This window comes from Prosopis cineraria, unplaced genomic scaffold (genome assembly GCF_029017545.1).
Source record: "Prosopis cineraria cultivar Desert tree isolate PC_DT_omini unplaced genomic scaffold, ASM2901754v1 PC8, whole genome shotgun sequence".
NCBI lineage: Eukaryota > Viridiplantae > Streptophyta > Magnoliopsida > Fabales > Fabaceae > Prosopis > Prosopis cineraria.
The window spans coordinates 1,058,023-1,076,876 of NW_026555339.1; the positions used below are offsets into that span (position 1 = coordinate 1,058,023).

Below are 18,854 nucleotides of genomic sequence, written 5' to 3' on the forward strand. Positions count from 1 at the left end.
ATCATCTTAAACTAACCCTAGCTTCTATAACTAGAGAAAATGGAAGAGGACAAGAGGGAAGGAGCTTATGGATCGTACTTTTGGTGTTTAATGGCTTCAAATGCTCCCAAACCTTCAATTTAACAAGAGCAAATCTCTAACTCCTCGTTTAATCTTTATCTATCTCTCCCTTTGAATTCTGATGCAGTCTTATGATTGCAAAATTTTAAGGCCCTTCTTTCACAAATGGCCACACATGTACTACAGGGCGTACAGACCCATATTCCTATGATTTTCTCCCTTTTTAGGATTCGAGCAACCTAACTTTGCTTTGGACTCAAATCTAAGGCTAAAACCATAACTCAAAACATTTGTCAGACCCTTCTGGCCACACACCAATTTACTAAGTTGTTCTCATTTAGTCTAATTAACTCGAGTTAAATTTTTTGGAATATTACATTCTCTGAGGAGACTAGCTTAAAGATAATGACACCACAAGAATTCAACAATGGGAGACATCATGGTTTGAAAGTGAGTATAGTGGTTTTTGGGTGGGTTGTTTCTCACAATTGATGAACTTGGATAGTCCATTCACATAAATAGAGCCTTATTTAATTTAATAGCTAATGATATCAATCAAAAGTATCAAGAGGTTATAAGGAAGGTGTTAATTATGTATATCATTGTTATTTGTCACTTGTTGCAGCATTGCCCCAATTACCGCTGCCAACGATAATGACTTTGGATTTGAAACAAAGAAAGAAAGAAAAAAAAAGAAAGGGAGAGAGAAAGAGGAAGAAAGGAGACCCACAAGAATGATCAAGGAAAACCCAACTGTAGACACATAGAAGGACATCTTTGCTCATCAAACAAATACTTTAAGAGAAAAATTGCCTTAATTATTAGTTCAGAGCGTCTAATACTCTCAAAAAATAAACATGATAAAATTAAACATCAACCCTATTATTTAATAAATACTTATTTTATCTTTCTTTTTGTTGGCACTGAATTTTTTTTTGTTTATCATCTCAATCATATTCAAGGCTTTTTATATGCTGATTAATACGAAGGATTATTTATCTTCACATCAAACAACCATGTGACAGATCAAATTTCATCAAATCCACTGCCATAGAGGCTTGTGTTCTTTCATTTTTCTAGCGCTTTTGACCAACTTTTGTTTGTTCCCAATGTCTAATCTCATGTTTGTCCAGAAAAAATAGCAGTAATAAGAAAATAAAATAGTGAAAACTTCTTTACTGCATTCCTAATAAATTGGAGCACCAACATTTTTTTAACAAAAAACAATATTCCTTTTATTTTTATAAAAATATCGACATCCTCACAGCTACAGCAGGCGCAGTCCCAGCCCCAGCAGAAACTGTTTTCAATAGAATACTGGGAAACGAGAGAAATGAGGCCTTAACAGGGTATTTTTATTTTCAGTATTCAATGGCTTTTGCAAACAGCAACGTCAAGAGCACGGATATTCTACAACTCGGAGCAGTGTCACAACTTTGGCCACTGCACAGGACTTTGGAATCAACGGCATAGACAATGCAGACACAAACTGCGACTAATCTTTATATAAACGAAATCCAGCATGCTAAAGAGCTCAACAGCTTCCGTAATGCCAACACACATAACATGAAATAAAGATGTGATGGAATGGCAAGAGATAAATATCTGAAAAGTTCACTTTTGAAACCCACTAAACTGATATTGCTGGCCGCTCAAACTAGCGAACATGTCGTCCCCACCAGCCGGCTGTGAAGGAGTGAATCCAGACATACCAAGACCGGATCCAGATCCCATAGCTCTTCCCATATAATATGATTGTGGAGGACCTTTTTCCTTTTCATCTGATCCATCACTCAATCCGCCCACAATCCCAACATCAGTTAGGGATACTTTCTTGGCTGCAAAACAACACAAAATTTACGTCATTGACATGCGAGGAAAAAGGAGTGGATTGAACGTGATAAGCAGGGGATTTAATTTCCTCCTTGGTTGTGCATGTTCTATTTTCATTCCAAAAAAATTAAAGGAAAAGGGGGGAAAGAAAGTGCAAAGGAAGACAGAAAAAAGGCTTTTAGATAGCACATCATTCGTGAAAGCACAAATAAACAAGTCCACACAAACAGAATGGGGCAAGGGGGGAGTGGATGAACGCACAAGTAGTCCACCAAATATCTTACCCACAAAATGTACTCTCACAAAAATATACGAGAATCTAATACCTTAATCATTCACTGAGACACGTGCTATCGTGACCTAAAAGGCTGAAGCCCTGACACACACAGGTTCGATCTTTACCCAACCCCTTAGTTCACTCAGTCCATCCCAAGGCCTTGCATCTCCGTTGTAACAAAAAGTAGATAAAGAAGCTGAAACCATGAGAACTAGATACACGAGCTCAATTCCTATCCTGCCTCTTTCTCCACTCTCTATTCCAATCTCTAGTCTTGTCTGATTGTCTCCTTTGCTACAGCAAAGAAGGCCGAAACCCTTTGGAATAGATACTACTCCATTAAAAACTTATTAAGGAGGTCAAGATAACAAACTTACAAGCAGATATATTGAGATCAATCAACCCACGGCTCAGCGAATCAGCCCAGATACCAGACTTCACCTGGAAAGCATCCTTTTTAGGTGGAATTTTAGACTCTGCAAAGGGTTTACCATTCATTTTATCTTGGCTGCCGCCGCTGATAGGAACTTTGGAGGACTGTTCAGATACTGAATCAGAACGAGAAGTAAATTCACCAAAAAGATCAGATCCATCAAAATTATTAAGAGGAACGGCAGCAAAAGGATCAACAGTGCTATTATTTTTAAAAGCAGGGCTTTGTAACTTGCTGTCCGGTTGAACAACTGGGTCAGAAACACAAAGCAAGTCAACTGTTGCAGTAACTGAGGGTGCACCAGCCGGTTGGGAAGCAAACAGATCAACCTCGTTCTGTACAAACAATCACCAGCAAATAAAAAGGAAGGAAAATTCCTTGACACTGATAGGAAGAACTTAACACTGAAGGAACAAACATGAAGAAAGAAAGCAATCACAGGGGAAAAATTCACAATTTTAAAACTTAAAAGACTACTAATTGCAATAATCAATATTAACTTGTACTCCTCTCATAATAAATTGCACATCACTCTATCAACTGTGAGCAGTGTCACTCACTCCAACAGTTAGGCCCCCTTCCAGACCATTTTAGCATACTTTTGCATGTTTCCACCAGAATGATACCCTTCAGTATGTAATGATATGTAAAATGAAACTGACATCGTTATTCATATCAAGAAACTGACATGACAGACATGCAATGAAATTAGGCAATCTGTCTAGTTGAGTGATATGCTAGAGTAAATGGCAACACTTTCCCCTTTTGGTCCATCAATGATTATGGAGGGGAAGGGTTTAGAGCTCAGGGTCCATCCCTGCTATTAGTAGATATTTGTGCCCCTGAAACAGTAGGCCATTGGACAAAGATACTGAACTGCAACATTAAAATTAGAGGTATAACATCTAACCTGTGATTGAGAACTAGCGCCTTGGTCCACATGAGGCTCTGCTGATACAAATGCTGCATCAGCAAAGAGATCAATTTCTGACACACTGCTTGCTGCAGGCTTTCCAGCGGGGACAGAAGTTGGAGGAGCATCCAGGAGGTCACCAATCAGATCTTGTCCAAAAAGATCCACCTGATTAGAGCTTCCAGCTGAAACCTCTGTTGGGGAAAAATGAAACAAAATAATACATAAATAAACCACCTCAGGATGAGGTAAATGAATCCTGCAAACAGATATACAAACACTGCAAAATTATAGCACATGCAGCCATGCCCGCCTGGATAAAATGTTGGAAGAAATGTGTTCAAGATGCACCAGAAAGAATAACAAAAATGTGAGCTGCAGTGAATTCAACCAAAATTTGAATCACAAGAAACATTTGTCTATGAAGTGATCTAAGGAAATCAGCAACCATACTTACTAGCAGATGTTCCTCTTGGATCAAAATCATCAAAATCGTCATCATCGTTGTTCACCTTTGAACTTGAACTTTGAGAGTGAGCTGAACTTATATTACTAGATGACTTGGGTACTCTTGATGGCACACTATCCTTATTTTGGCTGCAAGGCAAATTTCTCAAAGAATAAGTTTTAAGAAAGTAAAATGCAGCTGCTCATTGATTAAGGAAAAGAACTAAAGAAGTGAAATGTTCAAAGGCTTTAAAGTGGTGGACGTAAATCCTGTCAGTATGAGGTTTGTTATACTATGCATTAGCAACATCTCTTTATAGGCTACTAAAGAACGCTAGCAAGTAGCAATCAAAGGTAAAAGGCGCCCAAAGGCATCAGACCTGGAAAACACCTTTGGTAAGAGGCGCTAAAAGACAAAATAAAATTTATAGTAAAAAACATACACGCATATATATATAAATGTAGTTTGAAATAACCATTCACGTAAATTCTCATGTCGCTCATCAGCTATTAACAAAAGATAAATTGCACTACTCAAGTTCAAAAAATTCTTTGAAGACTCAAAAGAACAATTTAAACACCACTCGCTCAGAAACTAAAATTACCTAGATGACAGGACACAAGGTCTAGCAAGGGTTAAACACCAAATGCATAATTTTCTACAAAGCACAACACATGCAGGTCATGCCCCACCTGATAGTGCGTGTACCCTTCTTGTAGGAGCTTTCTTGTTTGTCACTTGAGTGCCCATGGCTTGATTTTGCAGGGTTGTAATTCTCAGTTTTTTCTTCTTCATAGTAAGCCTTGTCTCTATAACTATCCCTATGCCTGTCACTGTCACTTGAACCAAAACCTCCATATTTATCACTGCTATGGCTTTGATAGCTACCAGTGCTAAATGAGGCTGACCCAGACTTGTATGTAATTCCGGTAGAAGAAAGTCCGAAGTACCTAACCAAGCAACAAAAACAATTTACTTTACTGATAATCAAACTAACAATAGCATGCTGATATAGATAACCTTGTATCAACAGGATTAAAGTACTGGAAAATTTCATTAACTTGTCACGGTTTGCAGCAGCCTTATTTCTGACCTCTTGTATCTTCTCTCTATTATTCAGAAGGACTACAACGTTTTCTGCTTTCTTCCTGACATTGAGTCCCACATCTTTTCCACTGGGCTCAACATATTCAAAACTAGAAAGTGCCTTCAGCAATACAAAGTTATGTGAGATAGTGACATATAATCAACCTTTACCAATACAAAGTCATGTGAGATAGTGACATATAATCAATGTCGCTGAAAATTACTGGGAAAATTAGCTGATGTCTAGATAATAGTCCTTACAGAGATTTGAAAAGTATGTTCCACAATGTCATCGACAGCACGTTCAGATCCATGTGCCACCAAATACTCTATAACAGCTAGTGCCTAAAAAAGAAGTAGCTTCAGGCATTGAAACATAGAGAAGTAGCATGTGATATGAACAGACTTAGTAAATAAAGGGTTCCCCCAGTACTTTATAATTTTAAGCAATGGTACAATTATGTGGCAAATGTTACCTTATATACATAACGCCAATCCTTTCCAGTCTCACCCAATCTTGTCCAAAGGACATTCATGACCATTTGACATTCAGTACTGAAAAGTATAGCAAAATAAATCAACTAAAATAGCAAGCAACTTTCACCAAAGAAGAAACACTCCTTCTTGAAAAAGAAATATAAGTAGAAAAAAATCAAAAGCGTACAATTTTTTGGTAGCCTGTGCAATCTCAGCGAGAGCAGAACCATGAGGACCCCAGGGCTCATTATCAGTAGCATCCAAAACCTAGATTATGAGTGGTGAACAAAAAATCAATCAATAATACAAATAAAACTGAAATAATAACGGCCGATTTGTAATTCATATACTTGGACAATTCTGGGCATAGCCTCAGTTGAGTCTGGTGACAGAAATTGAGGGCCAAAAGCCACCATTTATCCTATAATAAATCTACTTGCGATACGAAATCTAATCATCATACTATTACATCTCCATCAAAGAATAACGATTACTCAATCTGGGCATGGCCTATAGGTATACATAATATGGGAAGGGAATATACATTAGAGGGCTTTCGTTTTCGAGGTAATAACATTGCGGTAAACTGTGGGACTTAGACGACATTTGAAATTCACCACTAACTTAAGAACAAACATTTTCCAATTCCATGATGAAGATCGATACTACCAGCAACTCGCGAAAGTTCTTCAATCTTCCCACTTTCCCCAACGGAGGGAGGGGAGGAGAAGAAAATTTCACAAGCATTCCATCCTAAAACCGGCATTAATAAAATTGAGGAAGCATATCGTAAAAGTAGAATGTGATTTTAAAAATTGAAAAGGTGGGGAAACAATCCACCAGCGCTCTATGGGCTGGGACATGCAAAATTTACAATTAAAAGTTAGATTTAAATACTTGCCAGTTTTTTTTTTTTTTACCTTCTGTTCGATTTCGGGAACTTTGAGTACCTTCAGATTCACCTCTCTCTTTCTGTTGCAAATTGAAATAGCGATTAGAAATCGCAGCAGACCAGAAAGGGAGAATAAAAATCAGCCAACCAAGGAAAACAGGAGCTCACATTTCTCGAACAGTTTGATCGAAGACCTTCATGAAATCCATGGTGGATCCGGAAAGATTATTTCGAAAAGACGCAGATCAAAGAGAACAGGATGTCGTGGATCTGATATGCTTCAGAAGGGTGGACGTATGATTGTAAGAAATTCGATGCCTTTTGAGTCAGAACAATAGAGGTCTTCGCTGGATTAGATCGGAAAGAAAGCGTTTGCAGAGGAAAACGGAGAAGGAAGGCGAGGTTGTATTTCGCGTTCGGGCTTGGAGGCATTGGCCACTCATCCAAGTCCTGCCCTTCGTTTTTCCCCCTTCCCTTCTTTACTTTGAAATTTTTTATGAACGTTTTTAACTTAATTTTTACTGTTTGCCCTCGTTGTCGTCCCTTGCGTGGTAGGAGTAGTAATGTACGATAAACAATTAAAAAAATATCAAAATATTAAAAGATATTTATCTAAATATTATATTAAAAATCATCCAGACCAAAAATGATTTTGTAGTGGGAAGTTTTTTTTTATTCAATAAAAAATAAAACCACTAGGTAAACCATTTTAGCTTTTTTATTAATATTCATTATTAATTGTAAGAATATTTATTTTTTTATTTTCTTTACTTTTCTTATACAATTCATTCAAATATAGGATAGATAACCATATATTATTGTCAATGCTCCTCTGGCACTCGATGAGTTTGATAAAATCTTTGAGTACATGCAATGATGTTGAAGACATACTCAACAGTGAATTCATCATATTAATAATAATACTAGGTATGCATTAAGTTTCCACCTTCTTCCAGTAGTACCATCCTGTTTCTTTATAAAAAAGTGTTACGATATGATTTCTTATTGTTTATTTTAGACTAACATAACAGAGGAGTTATACGGACTAATGATTAATTCTTGTTTATAATACTCTTATTGCATCGATTATAGAGGTAGGGTTGCTCAAGGCCAACGCATGTAATGAGAAGGGTTGTATTGAGTAAAAATTGATGAGTTTAAAAAGGATGATGATGAGTGTGGCATATAATAAAACTCAAATTGAGTAGGATGGGAAAGGCGAAGGGGATGATGATGACAATAAGGCTGGCATATAATGAGATTGATTAAAATTTTGAGGCTCTTATTCCCTTATATTTTCATTTTCAATTGGTGATTAAGTAAATAAGTAGTTATCACATCATTTGCTTAGCCTATCTCAAGGAATTTATGGGCAAGGCAACTCAACTCTTAATGGAATAAGAGAAAGCTGAGGTCCCTATTAAATCATTATTCTCTTATTAAAAATAAGATGTTGCATTAGTCTTGAGCAACCTTATCTCGATAATCAATGCAGTGATAGCATTTTAAAAGAGAACTAATCATTAGCCTGTATAACTTATTTGCTTTATAGGCCTAAAATAAACAATAAGATACTAGATTATAACACTTTTTTATAAAGAACAAAAACGGTACTAGTAGAAGAAGGTGAGAACTTACCACACACACACCTAATGTCATTACCAATACAATGGATCCATTGTTGAGTATGTCTCTAATATCATTACACGTACTTAAACGTTCTATCAAACTCATTGAGTGTTGAAGGGTCATTAACAATAGTAAGCAACCATCTATCCCATGTTTGAATGAATCATGTGGGAAAAGCAAGGCAAGCTCTTGTAGTTGACAATGAATAAAATGTCACGTCAATCAAAAAAGCTAAAATTGTTCACCTAGTGAATGACTTCACTTTTTAGGGAACAGAAAAATAATTTTTAATTTTTGGTGTAGTATTTGGGTAAATATTTTTCACGGTTGTAGCATTTTGATAATTTCTTTTATTGTTTATCATGTATTGGTAAACAAAACTAATGCTATATTATAATAATGTCTAATCTTCAATTAATAAAATACTGAGTAGTTTTTTTTATAAATATATGTATTCAAAATAAATTCTAAATAAAAACTAGGTTTATTGTCATATCTAACATGAAAAATGTTAAACCATATGTTTTGATATTTACAAAATTAAGAGAAGAGGTATTTATTTGTTGCATGGATATCAAGATTCATTAAAGTGACAAAGCCTCCAAAAACATAAAGAATCAAGAGAAGAATAAGTTATGCTTGTTTAATTATTTATTTCTTTTAGATTCAATGTGAAAGTTATGAGAACTTAATCATATGTCATTGATTTAATGTGAATGCATTATTTTAAAATTAACTTTAGGCTCACAGGTCTCTTAGTCTTAAACATCATTCATTTAGAGTACACTTGTGTTTATTTTCCATTTCAAGCTTGATTCAAGATGATCCATGCTTTAGATGATCATTTTTGTGCATATTAGGACTTATCTTATTTGATTCAAGCTTGAAGGTAAAGTGAATCACACTTAAATTGGACCATAAAAGTTAAGCATTATACTGCATTACGTTTTAAGCTCGAATTAGAATTGATTCACGCTTGATTTGTTATATTGGGCATACCACATGATGTTTCAAGCCTGAATCAAAAATGATCCACACTTGATTTGTCATCTATGCATGTGAGACGCCTTGGTGAAGCTTTTATGTGCTAATCCACACTTAAGTTGTCATATAGTATTAGGTTGCATTAAGGAGTGATGATTCACGCCTGAAATGAAAATTTTCATGCTTGATTTGCCACCTTTATATGTGAGATGTCTTAGTGAAGCTTTTGTGCTCCAATCCATGCTTAAATTGTCATGTAGCATCAAATTGCATTTAGAGGGAGTGATGATCCATGCTTGGAAGGAAATTTCTATGCTTGATTTGTCACATGATCACTTGAACTCGAGTCTGATATAAAAAAGCCTAAAACCAATCAAGCCAATTAAAGCTTGATTTGTAATGTACTCAATCATGATTTGCCATCTGAAGAAGCTAAATGTTTCTATCATTCAATTCACACTTGAATGCACTAAGGCTTTACGCACGATTTATCACATAACTGAAGAGTAAGAACATCTTATGACAATCCACCCTTGAAGGGCTTGAGGTTTTAAGCATGGTTTGTCATCTAGAATGTCTTTGCTTTTTGCCAGCCATTTCATGTGTAAGAAGAAGAGGAATCCATGCTTAATTTGTCATGAAAAATAGTTTGAACTTTACTCTATATAAATCATGCATAAATCATCATATATCCAAGCCTGAATTGTCATGTGTGCAATATTAAAACCTAGCCATACTCCATTTCATGCATGAATCATCTTGGTTCCACGCTTAAGATGTCACTAACAGTTATTTTCATTGTTCCAATTATCTGAACTTTACCAAGCTATATATATGACTCCATTTAAGTTTAGAATGCAAATTTTGATCTATCCAGTGAGCTATTATAAGTCTAAACATTTTTGAAAACATTCTTCTGTGTGTTAAAGATGTTGCATTCATTCTTATAATAACTCTTTTAACAAATTTGTGAAAAAAACTCTCATTAATTCTTAAGCTTTCATTGTATTTCATCTACTCCTTGTAGAGAGTTATTTCTTAAGATATTTTTACATCATAACTAAGTTAAAATATTAGAAAGAGATTTTTCAAGGAAGTTGTGATAACTTATTAATTGTAGTAAGTATTGTTATTGAAACAAAACTAATCAAGTCTTAAAAGTTATATTGAAGTTGCAAGCACCGATTAAAGCTTATAATTATAGTTAAAGAAAATCTAAGGGTGTTTTTTGATGTCCGAATGTAGACCAAGTTGTTGCATTGACCCAGGATGAATCTATTGTGTCAAAGCTTTTCTTTCATGAATCTTTTGTTATTCACTTCCATCTTTCTTAGTTGCATTTGCTTGGGTATATAAATCTAAAAAAAATTAATATTACCCAATTCACCTCCTCTTAAGTGCCAACTATATCCAACAAAAAATATTGTGAATACTAACAAAAATAATGTGTATAGATTGACTGGTTAGGTTAAAGGAAGACTTCTACAATCAATCTAAGAGATAGTAGATCTTGTAGCTTAAATGAATGATTAGAAATTTAAATGTTAACCCCGTGCAACTTAGTTGAATTCATGATATCTTAAAAAAGATAACATATACTTTTTACTAATGATGCTTTTTAGGGTGGGCAAATAATCCTTATGAACTTAAGGAAAATTTATCAATAGGTATAATAAGGTTAGAAATTGTAAAAAAATTTTAACAAATGATTTACGTGGGTTAAAAATTATAGAGGTGGTGAGGGCAAATATTTAGAATTTGTTATACTAATCTTGTCTTTAACTCGATGTTAGTGGAGCTCTTGGAGCCGTTGTCTCTTCTTTCAGGAAGCCTAAGAGCAAAGGCAAGCCATCTAAGATGGCAAATAAAATTCACAATGTCAAAAATTTAGAACAAGAGCTTACTATGTCAATTGCGAGAAATATCTGTTTGCTTCCCATCTAAGCACAAAGGCCGGTTATAAATGACTGGGCCTTCCTCTTTTGTGAACCCTCCTTGTTTAATGTCCATCCTAATATATTTAAGCCGCTATAAACAATAACGCTTGTTGCACCACCTGAGATATGCAATTTTTGACATGTTTGCTAAACATTAAAACACCATTTGCTTGAACTAAAATGGTAAGTTGTGATTGATTTTTAGAGAAATTCATTAGTGGGGCAAAGAAAGTCAGAGTTCCTACTTAATACAGGGAAGTTTCACAAACTTGAAACTAAAGCTTGGAAACAAATAAAAAAATAACATGCACTTAGCAAGCTACCCTTATAAGACTTGAAATTTCAACAAATTAATGGACTAGATTCATTTGCATAATAAGAAGGTAGCAACATCTGCTTGCTTGATCAAGCAAAAATTAAACTCAGAAGATGATAAAAATGAAGCTTTGTATAGAACACTAGAAACTTATTGAAGGCTATAATTGAAAAAACATGTCAGGTCGATCTTAAATGATCCTAAGCAATGCCATTGATGGGCTTGCACCTAAAAGAGCTGGTCTTGAAAGGCCTATTGGCACTCCAAGATTTTAATTTGCAATACTCGACCTTAGAGTTTATAGGTTCAAAGCAACCCTGCAATTTTTGAGCCCTTTTATTTTTTTATTTTTTCTTTAAAACAAAGGTATAGAAATAAAACAAATTAAACAAAAAATAATTAAATATTAATATATTAAATATCACATCATTGGTCCTATTTACAAAATCAAACCAAACAAAGCTAAATAAATATTAGTAAAATAATAATACCAAAATATTAGAAGCATCATCATTATTATCATTATCGTCTTAAGCAACCTTATCATCTTTGATATTAATGATATTTTATTGTACTTTATTCTTTGAATTGTCTTTACAATGACAAGAGCATCAAGATTTTTTTTTCCATGAGGTTTTCTTTTTTATTTTTGAAATTTCAACCTTCTCATTTATTAAGTATTAATAATTATATATATATAAGCAGGCTTGCCCACAACCCTAAAGGGTATCTCATTTATTCAAGCCCACTAGTCTAGCTAGATTAAGTCCAAATAAATATTATAAAATGATAGAGCTAGTAATATGAGTCAACTCGCAACCTATGAGCTAGCCCGCAGCAAATTGTGGGCTTGGTAGGATGGGTTGATATAACCTATATCTCGTGCGGGTTGTATTTCTACCAACTTATAGTGAGTTGGCAGGTTAACCTGTCAATAAAAAAATATAGATTGTTTTAATTTTAAAAATTATAAATTCAGCATAACGTTTGAAGTTTTATGTATCATTAATTACTAGCATTACACAATTAAACATATAAACATAATTAACATGTAGAGGTATAGAAAGTAAAATTAAATTTGATATTAACTTGAGTAAAAGTTAGCAAGCTAACATTTTTTTTTTTACGTTAGCTAAGAAATTCTAAATTCATTAAAGTAAAATGTAATGATTAAAGTAAAATGTAATGACTAAGATAATATAAGGAAAAATAAAATTAGAATTTATCCACAGCTTGACAACATAGTAATTCATAATTCAAAAGCTGTTGAATAGAATTTGAAGGTTGATATATAGATCATTTTAAATGACTCTGAAAATAATTCATATAGTACCCAGGGCGGCACTACTTCAAATGAAAGCATAATGATAAAGAGTTTGAACCCCACATAACCTTAAAAAAAAGGTGGTTGTATTGCTTGTGCCAAATTAAAATATTTTACTCAAATTAAATTGTGAAAAAGTCTTTGGCTTGATGCATGCTACATTGATGCATTTGAATGGTTATGGATTTATGACTATCTCAGCTAATCAAATATGATGTGTAACAATAGCAATTGATAATAAGCATGTAATTTAAATTATTTTAATAATTTGAATAATGATGGTTTGAACATGGAGAGAATGATCATGCAATTTTTGTCTTTTTTTTTCTAAATAAGTAGGCCAACTCATTACGAGCTTAGGTTATATGAGGTGGACCAAAATTATCCCGCATAGAAATAAACTTATTTTTCTCAACCCAACACACATTGTGGGTTAGTGGGTTGAGCTTGTAAGCTCAACCTATATTATTAGCTTTATAAAATACAAGCCTGATCCGCTATTTAAATGAGTTTAAACAAGACAGCTGGGCTCGTCTCCCCTGGCCCTGTTGAAGACCATGCAAGTGATCATCATTTCATTCCCTCTGACTGCAGGCCGTGGCCCCAATTTCCCGTGAAGAACCCATGCATTCTATGAACCCTTAAGGCTCGATTCGTATTGAAAAGGCATGGATGAAACATGGGCTCAAGGCCCCTCCTTCACATGGCCCAGAAGAAGGGACTTGGCTGGACTGCCCGTTTGCGATCGAATAAGCCATCTGACTTAATTTTGATGCGTCCCCCAGCACGTGGCGGCCTCAGGGTGCTGTTGCATAAATGAATTTATTGTGTCTTCGTTATCACGTTTTGGTAGAGAGGGGGTGATCCCAGACGTGTCTTTAGATTATCAACTAGATCATTGTTTTATCTATATTTTTTATATCCACAAATTTTAGGAGAAGCCAAATAATTTTAGAAACAGTGCTCATTTATCTTTTAAAATGTTTATTTCTCATTTTTATTATCGTCTTTAGATCACAGTCAAAAAAAAAAAAACACAGCACAAAGAAAAACTACACCTGATAATTCAGATATTAAAAATTAAAGAAATAAACATTGCGCTTTAATTATTATAATTAAGTAGTTGAAAAAAATAGAAATTTTAAATTCTAGATATATATTTTGTAAACATCATATATTTGTAAAAATCATGCAAATTTGTCAACAGTGCGACCCCCTCCACTGGGTTGCATGCGAATGCCACATCTATATTTTTTTGTAACTAGATACATTTTATTACCTATTACAATACTTATAAGGCTTGCGATAAGTTATATTATTTAATAGTGCAATTTGCTTTGTAATCCCCGATGGGATGCTTCAATTTCATGGTAAAAGCTCATTAAAAAAGAATCATGAAAATAATTCTACCTTGTAAATTTTAAACAAGGCATTCATAGATTTTTTCGGCCAGAAACGGCATTCACACTTCATATCATGGTTCTCCAAAAGTCTATAATTTATATATTCGAAAATGAGATCGGGGACACGAATTAAAATATTCAAACCTTAAAGTCGTTGAATAATTTGACCCACAGCAATGCCAGAGTCCACGAGGCAGTTGCAGTTAACTGTGAATCCGGGGACAAGTGTCGGGCTTGTAGTTGTCCCATGCTTTCTTTAAGAGGATACTTATCCTTACCACCAATTAATGCCCTGACTTTACTTTTACTTTTGTCATGCATTCCATGATATTAGGCATTTGCTTTCTTTCAAAGGACCCCACCAAAGATGTCGCTGCATCCTCCACCACAAGCTATCCCTTTCATCTTTGCCCGATCTCTCCAGGATACTATCCCCTCCTATCTCTGTCTCTTGTGAATCTTGACGATGCACTCCCGCCCCACGCGGCAACTCATCAGTCAAGTTCCCAGATAATCACCCCCTACTCCTTCTCTTCACCTGCCACGTTTCGGATAGCTCCATTTATTTAAACCAACCTTTAATCATTTCCATTGTTATTCACCCGTACTTCATTATTATTTTTTTGGTCGGGTAAATGCTTTTCCGGTTATTTCTGCTCAGCGTTTCTGCTTCCTTTTTCATCGTGTACAAAGAAAACGGAAAGAATATTTGTGGTTTACGAATTGCCAATGGTTGTTTACGTACTTTGACGTACCTAAATAAATAATTTTCATGGGCTTTAACATATACCTCAAACAATGCTTCATACAGTAATAATTTTGCTTAAGAGGGAGGAGGAGAAGAGTGGCCCGACATCCTAACGAGTGGACAACCTAACTTAAAGAAATGGATAAGGCGTTCACAGCATTAAAAAAAAAAAAAAAGGATCCACATGAAGTCCCGAACGAGGCTAAGATCAGAGCTCCAAGACAAAGCCTCACTTTTCAGTTTTCCCTCAGCAGATAACGATTAATCAAACACTCATTCGATCGCGGGTAAAACAAAAATGGCTTTCTTCTTCCCTTGGGCTTTTTGTTACACTTATAACTAGCGGGTAGCACTGATTTGCATGTAAAAGCAGAGAGAAAATCACATAAATTTAGACAGAAAATGCAAATTACATAAAGAGCAACTGTGCAACCGATAAAGGTGCGCAATGAAATGCCAACTAAGAAATCCAGAGCTAGAGGTCAATCCTATATACATATCAATCATGAAATTACAGATATATATCAACAACCTCTTCCATCTCGACAACGTACGGGGAGAATTTTATTATACTTGAAACTTAGCTATTCACAGACAAGAAAACTCCATCGTCGCCGACTTCGAATGCTCGTTGGGAATGGAAGAAAAATTTCAGGGCACATATATAATAATTAACAAGTATTTCCAAGATTGAACTTCACTTCACCAGTTCGGAGACCCATCCGAAATCAGGAACCGGAAGAGGCGCGTCGCTTCGCCCATATGAGTTTTCATTGCTGAGTTTGGCATAAATTTTGGCCCTGAGGTCTCTTCCAGATTCCACCCTCTCCACGGGAGCGTAGTCTTCGGCACTGTTAGCCCAGAGGTGCGCTGAACCGGGTCCGGACTTATCAGCTCTTGCCCACGTTCGGGTGGACTGAAGGCTGAAAAACCCAGGTCGCAGAATTGACCCACGGGGAGAGCAAAAACCAGAAACCATCCCGTTTGAATCAAGTTGAACATTACGCATTGAAGTTACCACTTCACTCATCGCGTTGGATGTTTTACCGCCATATTGGGAATTGCCCGGCGACGAGGGTGAGGTGTCAGGTAGCGATAAGGTAACTGGGACTGAAGGTGGCGACGAGATAAACGAAGTGCTGCTGGAGGAGGGATCCAGAGAGCGACGAATCGGCGACAGCGCCGATGCTTCGCCCAAGCCCCGAGTGAGGATGCGCAATTGATCGGGAGTGTGGGCAAAGAAACAGACTCGACGGCGACAATTGGTTGCATCTTTGCAGAGTTGAGTTCTATAGCGAGAAGGATGAAGCCAGCATTCGAAGACTCCGTGAGCGAAATCACAGGAATCACCTTTCTTGCAATTTGCAAGGCGGAAGTCAGGGCAAGGAGTGGCGGAGTATTGGAATTTGCGAGGGTCCCTGCGGCGAGCCTTCTCGCCGGGGTGGGCAAAGGGACAGCGGGTCCAGTCGTGTGACCTACCGCCACGTGGACACTTGCGGATCTTGAACTCGAACATGCGAAACTGATCGGTGGAGAAAGCATCGAAGGGTATGCCGAAGTCTTCAGCGAGCGAGTGCAGTTCTGTGAGGGTAGAATCATTGGAAAGAAGGGGGTGGTGATGGAGGAGGACGGAGGAGTCGACGGCGCCGGCATCGGTGTTGATTGGGACGGGGAATGAAGTGGGAAGAGATGGGGCTACCAGCGAATTATCGGATAGCCAGGGAGGAACTTTAAGATCAGGTAGCAGGAAGGGTGTCTGCTCTCGGATCATGATCGTTGTTTTTGAATTCGGAGAAGTAGAGTGCGCTGGTATTGGAAATGGCACGAGAAGCGTTGGGGGTGTGTGTGTCTATATATATGAACTCTGGAGGTCGAATATACTGTATATGTGTAGCTGAGATAATTAGTGCTGGTGCAGTTGGGCGATCAGCGTCGTGAGATAAAAATATCTAGAGCTCCGATCCTAGCCACGTGTCGCGGACAGTCGTTGTATCAGCCTCCGAACCCGGGACAGCATGCATGGGCATTGTGCTTGTGCGAATTCTTCTTCTTCTCCTCGTTATTTTATAACAGTCTAGAACTCAAATCTTTACTTACACTCCATTCCGACCAACCCTTCGTCATTTGAGGTTCCATCATGCAGCTTTTTTTTTTTTATTTCTTTTTTTGAATAGGAATCTTACAAATAATTTTGTAAAAACGTAAAACAATAAAAACGTGACCTTGCCATGAGGACACTGTTGATAATAACGGTTTCGCATGGCAACAATTCGGATTGCTAGACAGGTAATTATAACGCTCTCAATTTTTTCAAAATATCGAGTACTGGAATAAAAAAAAAAAGCCTTATTCTCTTCGCACACACATGCTTAGGTTCTATCTGGACGAGTCCTTTAATATTATAAATGGAATCGTTGTTATGATTGGAAGCAGACTAACTGGTTGAATATGTTGTCCTAGTTTATAAACACAATTGTCAACGTCAAAGAATCTCAAATGGATCAAATACTGAATTGAACGATACTCGTGGCTCTCGCAGGAGAAATCCTGTTTCACAGATGTTCATGCAATTTTTTTTTCCTTAAAAAAAGGAATACAAGTGAAGGTGGGGGTGGGGCATGTATTGTGAGAATGCATGGTAAAGTTCGCGGCTGGGCCCCAAAAAAAAAAAGAAAAAAGAAACAAAGAATGGATGAACAAGTAAGGGATAGAAAGGGAGTGGGAGAAAGGTAAGACTTCAGAGCAGTCCACCAAACGATAATGATCGGATAATAGTTAGCAAATCAAGCTGAAGATGGCGTCCGCACTCACTCTGAAATTATCTCTACTCCGATGATTTAAATTAAATTTTTAACATTATATTTATTAACATAGAACTTATTTAAAAAATTTAATATGTTCAGAAATGAGCACCAGAGTATTCATTATCTCTGATGAAATTTAGATCATTTAAATTTAAAATTTTTATGTTAAATTTTATTTATGAAAATAAAAAATTTTAAACGATATAAAAAATTTTAATCAATTTTTATTATCAATCCAGTCAATATGGATTTAATTTCAACAATTCAATTTAATATTATATTTTTTTATAATTTTTATAATTAGATTACCAGATGTACTTTAAATAATTCAAACATAATCTGAATAACTCAATTTAATATTAAAATAGTTTATAATTTTTATAAATTGAATGTCTATATGTACTTTAAATAGTCCAAATTTAACATCAATTTTTTTTATAATTTTTATACTAACATATACAATATTAAAATATTTTAAAATTAATTTAAAATAAAATAAAAGGCTAAAATTTGACCACTAAGCGCAGAATGCGAACGCATGAGGTGGGGTTGTCTGGGGTTTTCGAAGAGGCAACGCGCAGGGATGGATCCAAATCAAACTTCCAAACCGTATGATGTTTGGTTGGATCACGGAGTCTACAATTGGGCCGGGTCTAATGCTCCCACCTTATCCTGTTTCGGTGAGGATTATAGCAGCGCTGATGGGTTGGGGATTCAAATTTTGAGGCCGGTTGTTGCGGGGGACCATTCTTGCTGGTCCTCCATTTACGGGTCACATGCCCGGACAGAAATCAAACGAGTGTCATTTCCCATTCCCAACGTGAAAGCTTGGGCGTACTCCCTCTTTTCCCAATCTATAAATCACTAGATTAATGATAATGTTTGGTTTTAAATAAAATATTTAAATTATCTCTAAGAAAACAAGAGAGATGTAAAATAATAATACATAACTTATTTATCTTACGAAAAATATGTTTAAAATTTTATGAATTCGTATTCATTATATTTTTATTATATTAATATTAATGAGATTTATAAAAAAAAATTTATAAATAAAATTGGGAGCATAAAAAGTATTATGCGGAATCATGGAAGTGACAGTTCGACTTCCAGTGAAGAAAGAATACTGCCATCCCTGTTTATGCGCGTCGGAGTTCAACACTTCAAGTCTTCAACCATGCCATGTAGAGTTTTGTATTCCCGGAGTATCAGATCATATTTCTGCAGAGATGCAGATCACAGGACCAGCCAACATCAATTCACTGACAGTCTCCACCATGAGCCAATAGT

The 18,854-nt window shown here is 35.9% G+C and overlaps 2 protein-coding genes across 2 annotated transcripts; both read right to left on the reverse strand.

Annotated features, from left to right (window-relative positions):
- Positions 1-1,394: 1,394 nt before the first annotated feature.
- Positions 1,395-6,853, reverse strand: LOC129318934 (clathrin interactor EPSIN 1-like). Its single transcript, XM_054963945.1, has 11 exons — positions 6,588-6,853; positions 6,448-6,499; positions 5,715-5,794; positions 5,527-5,605; positions 5,312-5,395; positions 5,026-5,171; positions 4,657-4,914; positions 3,974-4,113; positions 3,514-3,710; positions 2,548-2,938; positions 1,395-1,898 (listed from the first exon to the last, which is right to left on the reverse strand). Exons 1-11 carry the CDS (start codon positions 6,626-6,628, stop codon positions 1,675-1,677), a joined length of 1,692 nt encoding a protein of 563 aa, XP_054819920.1. The 5' UTR covers positions 6,629-6,853; the 3' UTR covers positions 1,395-1,674.
- An 8,297-nt stretch (positions 6,854-15,150) lies between these two features.
- LOC129318846 (zinc finger CCCH domain-containing protein 20-like) lies at positions 15,151-16,806 on the reverse strand. Its single transcript, XM_054963818.1, has one exon. It carries the CDS (start codon positions 16,529-16,531, stop codon positions 15,458-15,460), a length of 1,074 nt encoding a protein of 357 aa, XP_054819793.1. The 5' UTR covers positions 16,532-16,806; the 3' UTR covers positions 15,151-15,457.
- Positions 16,807-18,854: the final 2,048 nt, after the last annotated feature.